General features: G+C 39.8%; 1 protein-coding gene across 1 annotated transcript in view; it reads right to left on the reverse strand.

Annotated features, from left to right (window-relative positions):
- Positions 1-6,096: 6,096 nt before the first annotated feature.
- The window catches only part of LOC110870253, a 29,168-nt gene continuing 21,863 nt past the window's right edge, over positions 6,097-13,401 (reverse strand). The window contains exons 2-3 of the mRNA XM_022119445.1: positions 7,141-7,296; positions 6,097-6,639 (exon numbers count right to left, since the gene is read on the reverse strand). Coding sequence (XP_021975137.1) covers positions 6,097-6,639; positions 7,141-7,296 — 699 coding nt within the window. The remainder of the gene's footprint in view (positions 6,640-7,140; positions 7,297-13,401) is intronic.

A 13,401-nucleotide genomic window follows, 5' to 3' on the forward strand; every position in this document is an offset into this window, starting at 1 on the left:
TACTCGTGCTAACCTCAGGAGCTTTTCCACCACCATGACTCTCCTGAGTCGGTCCTCCACTCGAAAACTGACCACTAGACCCTGACCCACTAAACTGCCCTGAACTAGAATGCGTGTAAATACCGGGCCCTCTACTCTGATACTGACCAGATGGAAATCCAGGAGGATTTCCAGACGAACGATAACCACTCGAATTACCACTACCGCGCCAGTTGGAACTAGAATTATTAAACGGATTTGTGGGACCCCTAGGCTGACCGGCTATGTACTCTACCTGCTCAAGAGTGAGCGTAGGGCAATCTATGGTGTCATGCCCTCCTCGACAAACCTCACACCTATCGACTTTCTTCTTTATCTCACTCAACTCCTGCCTCATCTCTTGCCTCAGCTCCTCTTTCGCTCTCTCGACTGCAGCAGCTACCGATGAATCCAAGCCAACTTGGTTTACCCCTCGAACGGCCGAGGTGGTACGCACAGGAATGGAAGTCCTGCTGGTAGTGCTGTAGTCCATATCGGAGTGGGCAAAACTCTCAAATAAATCATTGCACTCCGCCACTGTCTTCTTTCCCATAAGCTGGCCTCCTGCTGAAGTATCGAAACGAGCCCTAATCTCAGGAGTAAGTCCATTGTAGAACTTCTCTACTAACGCCCAGTCAGATAGACCATGCTGAGAACATCGGGTAATCAGGGTCTGAAAACGCTCCCAAGCTAAGTGATAAGGCTCATCTGGCTCCATACGAAATGAGTGGATCTGGTCACGAAGGCGAGATGCCTTGGCTGGCGGAAAATATTTGGCTAAGAATGCATCGCGAAGGCCTGCCCAAGTACGGAAAGTGCCAGCAGGCTGGGAATCGAACCAGACGGCTGCGCGTCCAGCAAGTGAGAACGGAAAAACCTGAAGATACCTAGCATCAAGATTGACACCCTCAATGGAGAAGGTGCTGCAGAGACGAGTGATGCGATTGATATGGGCGGGTGCATCCTCGTCGTCACGACCATGGAACTGGCAGGAATTGGTGATGGCGGTCATAATGTAGGATGGTATCTGCCAAGACCGATCGTTCGGGATCTCGGGAAGGGTGATGGGGGAATTACCACCGGCGAAGCCGGTGGTAGCCTGGTCGTAAACTGTCCTACGGGCCATGTGAGCTACGGGTGGTGGACTAGGTGGGCGGGTGGGTGGCGGGGAATTGTGGGGTGAAGATTTTCGTGTAAAATCGAAAACTGGGGTGGACTGAGAAAATGAAGTAGAGCTAGAAGCACGTACCTCGGACGTAGACGACGAGAAGGAAGACTTGAGTGCAAACGGCAACGGCGGCGGTCCCTGCGAGCGCGTATGGGGCATCCACTGCAAAAACCGAAAACAAACAAGTAAGAAGACTCTACTAAACGACTCGACTAACTATAAAAAGACACTAAAATACTTAGACACCTACGACTCAAACAAAGAAACAAAATAGCACGTAATATGTCAAGTAAGTCCAAACAAAGTAATCAGCGCAATCGCCAAGAGTCCCCGGCAACGGCGCCAAAAACTTGATGTGCTGAAAATGGGTCAAATAAAACTAACTAAATTACCCTAATTCTAGACTCTCTAAGCTTTAAATTTATAAAACTAAGACTCGACCTAAACCCTAAAACACACAACCGGCAAGTGAACCGATCGATGTAGTAAAGCTAAAGTAAGTCCGAGTATCGAACCCACGAGACTCTACTGACTACGCTACGACTCTATCTAGACTCGGACTGACACGACATACTAAATTGTTTATCAATTTGGGGGGGGGGGTTTCTAAAAATCCTAAAGTGCAATTAAAATTAAACTAAATTAACTAGACGAACGGACAGACAAGGCACGAACTCACACGAAAACCGAACTCAGAGATGATGAAGGAACTACCTAGACAGGAATCCTGATTGCTTTTAGTGTTGATTATAATTGGAAGTTGTCTGCTATGGAACCGGGATCTTGGGATTCTCACCCCTCGGGAAATCAGAGGACCCCTAATCCTTCTCAAGAGCGCGCTAAGACCCCCTAAAGGTTGTTAATTTACCGGTTGTTAGACTCCTTTATAAGACATCTAATTGGGTTTATAAAAGTATCCTACGAGGCTCACTCCCTTACGAGACCTAAACCTAGGATAGGTATTGTTTTCTCAGCTAGACTTGCTAGACAGCAGCCAAAAGGTTAACTTCCTAAGAAGGACCCACCTTGCGGTTTAATCACTTAGACCTAGCAATAATCTCGCACCTTACAGCTATTGATGATTAGTAGAACACTTGATTTTTATAAAATTACCAATTATTACTTCTAAGGTTTATCGGCCGATTTAACCCTAAAGATTCTAGATTTATTATGTGATATAGACAGTCACCAAAACCTAAAATCTAGCACGATTCTATTATGTGATAAAGACCGTCACCAAGATTCATGCGAAGCGATAATTAATCATTAAACAAAAACAAGCATGCATACACATCTAACTGATAGAACAAACCGTTTACAATTTATAAACAATCCATAGCTTCCATAAATCCAAAAATAATCAAACTCAAGCAATCATTCAACCATGTCTAGGTAGTTACGGAAAATTAGCCGATAATCATGTCTAAGAATATGTCCATAATCATAATCAAATCTGAATTCATCATTACACAATCAAAAACAAACGAACAACGAAGAAACAAGATGATAGAACCCGTAAACTTCGATCTCGTGTGCTCCGAAAGTCTCCTGATGATTCCTAGCAGCCCAAATCTTCAAGACTCTTCAAACAGCCTCCAAAGTCGTCCTCAGCTCCTCCAATTCGTCAATATGATGATGATCCCGGCTGTTGACGTTTTTCCATCCATATAAAGCCCCAAAAACCCTAAATTTTCATGCACGCAACACTGTTGCCGACACAGGGACTTTACGCGGCCCGCTTGAGATGAAATGAAGATGTAACGCGGGCCGCCCTAGGGTTGTATGCTAGGATCCAATAACAAATGGCTCGCGGCCCGCTTTAGATGTGGCCTTAAGTTTAGGCGGGCCGCCTGAACTTAAAATACATTCAATTTCCTTGTTAAGTTAATGCGGGCCGTCTTAAAATGTTTCCAAAGCCCATGCGGGCCGCCTGGAAGCTCCAGGAATGTATTTTTCGCTCCGTTTCAGCTCCCGCCTCCTCGGTTTCCGTGTCAAACCTTCTCCTGCCCAGATTTTACCTCGTATCTGTTCCTTTCGCTGCAAAAACCTGGAAAACACGAAACAAATCAAAAGTATATACATCCTACCTAAAACCGACACTAAAACTAACGAACTAACGACTAAAACTGACGCGAATACCGATGTATTTTGCAATACATCAGACGTTCTCGTCATTCACCGCCTCCCTTGCATTCATCTGAAAAACCCTAGCATTGTTTTTCTTTGCCTCCCCGGGCTTTTTAGTATTCTTGGGGCAATTGGTCTTGATGTGCCCCTTTTCGTTGCAACCGTAGCAGGTTGCATCCTTGATGTTTCGGCACTCCACAGACTTGTGCCCTTTCTTCTTGCAGATCCCACAAGGTTTAGCTTGTGGGTCCTGGTTACACTTCCCAAAGTGCCTCTTGTTGCAAATCTTACATCTGGGCTTGTCACCTGATTGCCCTTTCTTGGAACCAAAGTTCCCTTTGTTCTTCTTGTTCGATTGATGGGAATGGTCTTCTTCCCTCTTTCTTTTCCCGTCATCAGTGGTTTTCTTTGCCTTACTCCTCATAACATCAAGAGTAAGGGATAAAGATAGATCTACTACAGATCTGTAAGTAGTAGGCTTAGATGCCTTAACATTTCCTTGCACTTCAGGTGCTAAACCACCGATGAAACGCGCAATGCGTTTGGGTTCTGGGGTGACCAAGTATGGTACAAGCCTCGACATCGAATTGAAACTGGTCACATAGGACCTACAATCCAAATCCTTCATCACCAAGGTGAGGAAGTCCGTCTCTATTCTCTCGACTTCATGTTGAGGACAGTAAGTGTCCTTTACAAGATCAACAAACTTGTTCCACGAAAGGTTATACAAAGGAACCTTTCTAGTGGATTGCACCAATGCTTTCCATCAAGTGAGGGTGTCGCCCTTGAAAGATTGAGACACAAACTTAACTATATCTTCCTTAGCGCATCCACTGATGTCAATCACAGTCTCCATTTCATCTAACCACTTCATACAGTCTATTGCTCCCTTTTCTCCTGTGAAATCTCTCGGTTTACAGGAGACAAAGTATTTATATGTACAACCCTTGTTGTACTTAGGAGCCTGATTAACAACCACTTGTCTCTGTGGTTCACTTTTCTAATTAGATGAGTGTTGAGACTCACTTTTCTTCAGAGTATGCGAATGAGAATGGGACTTCGTATGAGTTTTGGACCGAACATTACTCGGTTCCTTGAACTTATCATCCACAGCCTGAGCAACCGCTGCGGTTATCATCACTTGCAAGTTAGCACCAGTGATATTAATCCTGGTGTTATTGTTTCCTTCCACGGGATGATTGTTTGCTTCGTCAGAGCCAGCCATGATTCGAGTACTATATCAAACAAATATGATATATTTAAATTATATAATGAATCATCGCATTGATGATTAGATGGTCATGGTATTATTAAACCATATAGACCATTTTAAATAAAAAGCAATTTAATCATGATTTGCCTAGGCTACAACATAACCATTATAAGCAATCAATAGGATATAATCTTTTATATTTATTAGACAGGGGATATAAATCACAACTGTCAATGTCATGAAAGACATTTTCCTATAGCACAACTGCACAAGGCTTGTCTCAAAGGACATTTAGATGGCATAAAGGCCTTGTCACAAGGACGATTAGAAAATAACCAATGATCTCTTGGATCAGTGATCTTTTAAGGGTCGAACATAGTTCGTTGCCTTTTTGACAAGAAGTTTATAAAATAAAAACTATCATTGTCATTATTACACCTTTGCTTATATGTATACATCTCAAATGGATGTTTTGGTGTGTACATCTTATTGATGTTTATTAGCCATGATTCACATTGATCATAAAGGCTATGGAAGTGACTTGGAAAGATCCAAGTACATTTGGAAGCTTGTGTGGTTTTTCGTACCGCACAACCAGGAATGTTAACATGTTTTCAGATGTTAACAGGGATTTATTGTCTTAAAAAGGTTGTACAATCATAGCCATTTAATATTTTGGCTAGGTTATACCTCTAAGAACTTCTTTGGCAGATCAATTTAAAAATTGAAATGATATTAGGGATGGCAATCAAACCCGAATCCGATGGGTAAACCCGAAACCCGGCATATTTGGGATGGGTTTGGGGTCGGTTAATCGGGTTTGGGATGGGTTTGGGAATAGTTTTTATTTTTTCGCGGGTTTGGGACGGGATTGGGATTTAGTGATATACCCGTTTACCCGACCCAATTACCCGATAAAGTTTACTCGTTTACCCGATATAAATTCTTTTATATTATTAATATGTATATATATGATACATCCATTTTTTACACATATAGGTATTCTATTCCGTATACATTTTAGTTATTTCATATATATTTTTATAATAACAATACAAAATGTAACCGGTTAATAGTTACCCGATAGATACCCAATGGGTTTTGAGATGAGTATACCCAACGAGTAATTTTTTTTAAATTAACGGGTTTACCCCGAAACCCGCGGGTTTACCCGATACCCGATGGGTATTTACCCGCTAGAAACCCGACGAGTTTTGGGACGGGTTTGGGACAAGCTTATCTAATCGGGTTTGGGTTTGGAATTACCTAAACCCGTCCCAAACCCGATGATGTAATATTAACCGGGACTTGACATAACATGATGATGTAATAAAATACATATTTAAATCCAAAAAGAAATTTCATTAAACCACAAAACCATTACAAAGATGCCCTAAACGGGACTTGACATAACATACTGTCCATATAGGGACTTACAGAAAAGAAAATAGGTCCACGCAGAGACCGATTACAGAAATAAAAATGTCCTCCCAGGGACTAGGTACTGAAAATAAAATGTCCTCACAGGGACTTGATTGAAAGTAAAAAACAAAATAAAGTAAACAACTTTCTATTTCCTTTTGCCTTTGATTAGACTTGCAAGGTCCTTGAGAAAGCTGTCGTGCTTCTTATTGGTTTCATCTGCTTTACGCTCAACCCTATCCAACCTCTGTAGAATCTCCTGAGTTTGCTCCTGTTGGGGAGGAGGAGGTTGCTGGTAAGGTGGGTATTGGTACCCCTGCACTGGATATCCAGTTGGGTAAACTGGAGGGTAAGAAGAAGGATAAAGTGCATTGTACGGTGCTGCTGTAAGGTATGGATCACGAGTTCCATAACCCGCAGAAGTTGGGTATTCAAAAGGGTTATACCCAGAAGAACCTGGGTAAGTCGGTATCGGGTTTTCGAAACCCACTGGCGGTGGCGGTGGTGCATAAGAAACTGGGGGAGGATCATTTTCCGGCACCGCATGCGAGGGTCCACCCAATTGTGGGTCCTCGGGGATAGGAGGGTATGAGCTTGAACCTTGAGGGGAACTGAACCGGGGTCCCCCTCGCACGGATATTCGTGCATTCCTCCTTCGCGTCGGCGGCTGGGGAGGTGGTTGAGGTGGTTCCTAAACAGGTAGAGGTGGTGGAGAAACTGCTTGAAGCTGCGGATCATCCAAGGGAGGTTGAGCAGGAGAGTTATGATATGAAGGGGTAAATGCCCATTCTTACGTAGCCCACCTTTCGGCAAACGAGTCGGGCCCTTGGTACGACGATCCTTGGTATGGAGAACCGCTAGAGATGCTGATAGGGTGACCCGGTGTTACGGTTTGCAGATCAGGGTCAAGGTCGTCATCCATTTCCATCTCCTGAGAAAAATGATCCTCGGGTCCTAAAGGACTGAAACCCAGAAAATCGTTGACATAATCATTAGGGTTGAACTGGGCTGGAGAATAGGTGGAATCGGAGTGATGGAAAGAATGGGAATGCAAGGAATGGTAAGATTGGTGCGATTGGTGAGAATGGTGTGAATTTTGTGTGTGATGGGAACGCTGGGGCTCGTCTAGAATAAGCCGCCCAAATGATGGATGAAACGAGGGTGATGAGCTCAACGAGACCGAATGTCTCACGGGTTCAAAAGAATGACCCCATTGGTCATGAGAATTCGAGTTAGTAAATGACGCAGACGGAGTGCGCCTATGGGAAGGTCCTGCATATCCTGATGGTCCACCTCTCATTGGACCCTTTCCCTTGCGTCGAACTCTTGGCGGCATTATCGATAAAACCTGTCAAAACAAGAAAATAAAACATAAACAACAAAAGGAAAGTTAAGAATAAATCCTAGGTCATTAGCCTAGACTCGGAAGTCTAAGGAATGTGCTTATTGTGTCATTGAGATTAAACACAAAAGGTTAGTGTTTAATTCACTCAATGTTGGCTCTGATACCAACCTGTCACACACCGATATTCCACATATTACCGGTGGGCCCGACGGGGAGTATCGTGACGTAGTTGATATCATCATTGTCAATACACACAATATAATAGCACATCGGAAGGCTTGGTGAATAAACTATTACATACAATAATGTCTGAGTGTTCGAATGAAAGAATATACAGACTTGGTTGTAATAAGACTAGTCACACAAACCGATCCGAACGCATAAACGTGTAACGGGTAACCAAATGAATTATATACAGGTCTCAAATGTTTTTATTCTTAAAAAATGTTAATACATCAGTAGGATGTTAACATATATGCCCAAAAAGTAATTAAAACCAATTTAAGTCCCGCAAGGGCATTTTGGTCATTTTAATAATTATAAAAGAGATTTTATAATAAATTAAAGTTCTGGTCTTTGGTAATCAGTAAAATCATTTATTTTATTTCATTACATCAGTAAGATATTACATATATGTGAGGTTTACCATTTATGGCCAAACTATGCCCCGAAAGGGCATTTTGGTCATTTCATGTATGCTTTTTAGGACATTTTTGGAAGTTTGAGTTCTTGACTAATTATTTAATAAGGGTAATATGGCCCATCAACAATTACCAGCTAATATTTAATAGGTTGTTATATATTTTTTATCTATATAATGTAAATGATTATAATGGCTACTAGATTAAATATAACATAATATATATTTAATCTTACAGTGTTCGGTTCTTCGTTGAGCTTGATCGTCATCTGGTGCTCCAATTATTACCTACATGTTGTAATATACCTTAGTTATATGAAATCTATAACTAATCTAGCTAAGCCCGAAAGCTTAATACGATGAAAACAACAAATTTTACAAATACCTGCCATAAGCTATGGTTGAGTGGTCGTAGTTTACAGCCAAACTAATCACACTAAACAGTCAATGCCTTCCGTAGCCTACGGCTGGCATACCGTCAGGGTGAGATGAACGTCTGGGCTGTGACAATTCATCTGGGTTCACGGCTGATAACCCAGATGACCAGGTAACTCGTTTGGGTTATGCCTTAAAAGCAACTGATAACCCAGATGACCAGGTAACTCGTCTGGGTTATGCCTCAAAAAGCAACTGATAACCCAGACATAGATTTAACAAGTATGGGTTACAGAACTTGACCATTTTCCCCCTTTTTAGTAAACGCTGCGTAACTTCTCCGATATTTATCCGTTTAGCTTGAAATGTGTTTCTAATTGACCGTAATACATTTGCCTACATTATTAACCCAAAATCTTTAACACATATTCATAATTTTTATGGTTTACACAACCATTACCGGGTTTATGCGCATTATTATTTTGACATGTTATGAGATTTAAGCACTTTAAGCTTAAATTATCCACAACCCTTCATATCTCTTATTCTCGCTTAATGATCTTTATTCATCTATCATCACAACTTCAATTGTGATGGATTATGATAGAAAAATTCATTATATTCTCATTTTACCCTCATTATGTCAATTTTACGAAATTAACCCATAATGTAGCATTAAGCCAAAATGGTTTAAGACTTCCATTTTAGACTACCAGAAGGATTTGTACAAGTTATAAAACTCATATTTGAACCACCCTTAAGATCGTTTACCCAGTTTATCATTCAAGGCGTTTTGGTCAACTTTAGCCCCTTCTTTTACGACAAACGACTTTCAATAGCATGTTTTGACCAATTTTGTACGTTTTAACCATAATCTTATTTAAAATCATTATGTTTCTAAGAAGGTAATGTCTACAATTTAGATTATTAGATTTACCTACTTTAGGTAACCCAATGTTCGTTCGTGAATTCGTTTAACTCTCATCGAACCTTAAGTCCTCAATGGAGTTTGACTGATTACACATACCTGGCTCGGGTCATAGCATTGACCCGTTTATATACCTTGCACTAATAATTACTAATTAATAGCAATGCGGACCTTACGCTATTTCCCCATGAGCACAAAACTCGACAATCGATCATTAGTTATTATTGTTAAATGGTGATGTAACACCCAGTGTTACCGAATGTCAAAGTCAAAGTCAAGATTGACTTCTTTGACTATAGTTAGACTATTCTATGTTGGTGTTTCTGTTAGTTGTATTATGTGGAGTAAGTGTTATTAATCAAAGTAATCGAATGTTTATTGACGCGAAACGATTTGCGACTGTGAATAATAGGAAGTAACAATGCGATAAAGTTAATCAATCAATAATCAAGCTAATCGAATCATCATCCAACTCGAAACTTGAATTGTGCAAACTTTGGTGTTGTTATACGTGTGTGTGTGCCTTATGTGTTACTTGTGCATGTTTACTTTATGTTATGTGTGGTGATCAATCAAATCGAAACTCGAAACTCAATCGAATCCAATCGAAATCGAATTACGATGAATGATGGCGAAAAGATAGTGTGAAATATAGATGCTTGTATGTAGACATAGTGGTTGGGATTAAAAGTAATTTGAATAGGAAACTCTATCGTATTCGTATCGTCTTCAATCGAAATCGAAATATCAGAAATCGTCGCACCGAACGCTCGAAACAGGTTGTTGATCGATCAGGCTCCTAGCCGATCGAACAGCCCAGCCGATCGGACGGACTGTCCGATCGAGTAGTGTAACACCCCGAAAACGGGTTTGGTAATCAAACCCCGTTAATACTAAAAGACGGGTAAAATACCGTTAGCGGTAAAAGTAACCCGGTAATCAAACCCCGTTATGAGCTTGTTAATTAATTATTTAAAATTCTGCCCTTAAGGTGTTTGTAAAAATGCCCCAAAGAAGGCTCGAAGTTGAAATTTAAAGTTAAAACGCATGATTGTGATGATTTAGCAAATTATGCGATACATGATTGAAAAAGGGTTCTAAACGGATTGCGAATTGAACTCTTTAGGCGAGGAATCCGGATCGTCAAATGGACAAGCCGGTGGAAATACGCGTTTGAAAAGGATGCTTAAAAGGTACGTAACTACGATTCCGTTACGTTATGCTTGATTTCGTATTTCGCTAGTAGACTTTAAATTAGCAAAATACATGAAATTGACATTTAGTTGAAGTGACGAAGATCACTAGGTAAATAAACGGGTCAAAATGTGAAGTTATCACCCTTTGACAATATCGACTAATGGTTTGTCGAGTTACATGTTTATAGGAATAAATATCAAATGGATACGCACATTGCTATTATTAGCGGCTACTAAGTCAAGGTATTGAAATGGGCCAATAAATTGATCCGAGCCAGGTATGTATGACGATTCAACTCATCATGTAGAACTTGAGATTCTATAAGAGTTAGACAAGGTTAAAATATAGATATTCGGTTATCTTTTAGGTAAACCGAATAAATTGAATTATGATTATAGTGTTTTAGAAGCACATGGGTTTAAAAACAATATTATAGTTAAAAAGGTCGGATTTTGGGTCAAACAAGTATTTAAAGGTCCTTTGTATTAAAGATGGATGAAAATTGACCAAATTGCCCTTGTAAGCTAATTCGAACAAACGACCTTTAAAGGTGGTTCGGAAACGAGTTTTAGGATTAAATAAATGCTTAGAATAAGTATAGATAGTGAAAGATGTAAATTTTGGGTCAAATGACTTTATATGAGTCTTTGCCGCAAAATGATAATCTGAGGGGTAAAACTCGGAATATATAGATATTCACATTTAATCCAACGCACATATAGTTGTGGTGGAAGAATACTTGATAAGAAATGTAGGAATAAGATGCTAGAAATGTATGAAAGCGAGTTCAAGTTCTAAAGTGCTTAAATACCCTTAACGGGTCAAAATAAGCATAAGAGTGAAAATGTATTTAAATTGTGTGAGAAACCTGTGATTAAAACCTAACATGGTAGATAACATTAATTTGAAGAGGTGCATGTGAAATAAGGATTAAACAAATATGTTTGTTTGATAAAATGCATAAACGGGTTAAAATTCGGTAAACGGCAAGGATTCGAAGGCTTAGATGTCTCAAAATTTATTATGTAGGATGTTGGATTTTAACTCCATATGATGGAGGATCAAATTACAATCATGTAGGAAGAAACGGTAGGTCAAACGGACAAGCGGATTGAAAGATACGAAAGTTTTCGTGTCCAAAACGGCAAAATGGGAAGGTCTGATACAGGGGCCACCGTAACTTACGGTGGGCACCGTAAGTTACGGTGGGGGCTGAAAGCTTTAGGGCAGTTACCTCCTGCCTTACGGTGGGGGTACTTTATACCAGGGGCCACCGTAACTTACGGTGCCCACCGTAAGTTACGGTGGAGACCAGTTTCAAGTCTTTGTTTCGGGATCAAGATATCAATGTGGAATTTCCGGATTTCCATGTTTAAATTCGATTATTCGACCCAATATTCCTTGTTGTACTAGTTATTAAATTATCAAAGCTGACTTTTAAGTTGGTTTTGATCACAGGTGAATGTCGAGAGTCCCGGATGAAGATCAAGCATCGAGCAAGAACCGAACACACGTTAAACGAAGCTTCCGCAATGTTGTTTCGTCGTTATTCTAAGACGGCGAATTAAACCACATTATGTTGTATCACTTTAAAATGTAAAAGTTTTTAATAAACCGGTATTTTAGCATGAATGTTTATATACAATTGGTCAGTAATTGTGATTATTTATGGAAAATCGCTAAATAAATTTACGGTTGTTACAAGTTGGTATCAGAACCTTGGTTTAAGAGATTCAAGTATGGTGGGAAAACTATGCTTGGACTTAAACCTTATGCTTTTGATAAAGATTGGTGTTCGGTTCAAGGCTTGATCGCAAATCTGGTAAGTACAGGTATGTTAATAGGCTAGTATGATTAATGTGTTGTGAACAACACATAGGGTATCGTGTAATACACGTTACACCAACGAAAATGATAGATATAGCTAACAAAATTTCGTGCGTTGACACATATAGTAGAAAAGCCTTGTACTATGATACGGGCGTTTAGCAAAGTGGACATGGCTAACTTTTGTGAATGTCTTAATTGAAGGACACTTGCGTTTAAAGATGACAAGGGTTAAACAAATTACATATATGATTGAGGAACGGTTGATAAACTGTCGTCGGGTCTATGCAAAAACCTAAAATTACCTATAGACAGGGTAAGTCAGGTATCGAATCCAGAGGAGCATGTGGTCAGTGTAATACCGTTTAACTAATCTAAACTTACGTTATGAAATTTGCTAGTTTATCTATTTTTTTTTTTGTAATTTTTATGAATAAGTATTGTGAAAATGAGAAAACAAAGATAGGAACGTGACCACTCCGGGATTCAGATTCTGTAAACACTTAATAATCTAATTATTGTTTATTTGGATGCCACTGATTAAATGGTAAATCTGTCACATAAACCAATTACTTATACAAGATCCTAGCATAATACCAATTGATCAGAGAGATATTAACCGCAAGCATAAATAATTATTCAATCATCAAAGGCACAATTAGATTCAACATAAATACGTCTCTCTGGTTATCACCAGGATTTGTCTGTCACACAAATTGTGTATATATATATATATATGTGAATGCAATTCGGTCAACACCTAATTACAATCTAATTCTCAAACAAACAGAACTAAATTAAAAGTGAAATACAAGAATCATCACCCGGAGTGTTCACTGGAGGGTTAACCGCGCATGTTGGTGGGTTGATCTTCACAGGCTCGAGCTGAGGTTGAATGCATGATCGAATTGGTTGAGTGGTAGAAGATCGATGATGATGTGTTAGTTAGAGCTTCCTTCTGATTGTTTTCCTCAACAAGTCCCTGTACGTTTTCTTTCTGGAAGTCAACCGTAAGCCACATGTACTTGCCGTCCAAAACATATCAAAGCCACTGTTTCTTTTTGTTATTTTCGCTGACCACCTCCAACCATAAAAGTGACATAAATTGATTTTATTATTACAATAATAATTCCTATTCCTA

Source organism: Helianthus annuus, chromosome 8 (genome assembly GCF_002127325.2).
Source record: "Helianthus annuus cultivar XRQ/B chromosome 8, HanXRQr2.0-SUNRISE, whole genome shotgun sequence".
In the NCBI taxonomy this organism is placed as follows: domain Eukaryota; kingdom Viridiplantae; phylum Streptophyta; class Magnoliopsida; order Asterales; family Asteraceae; genus Helianthus; species Helianthus annuus.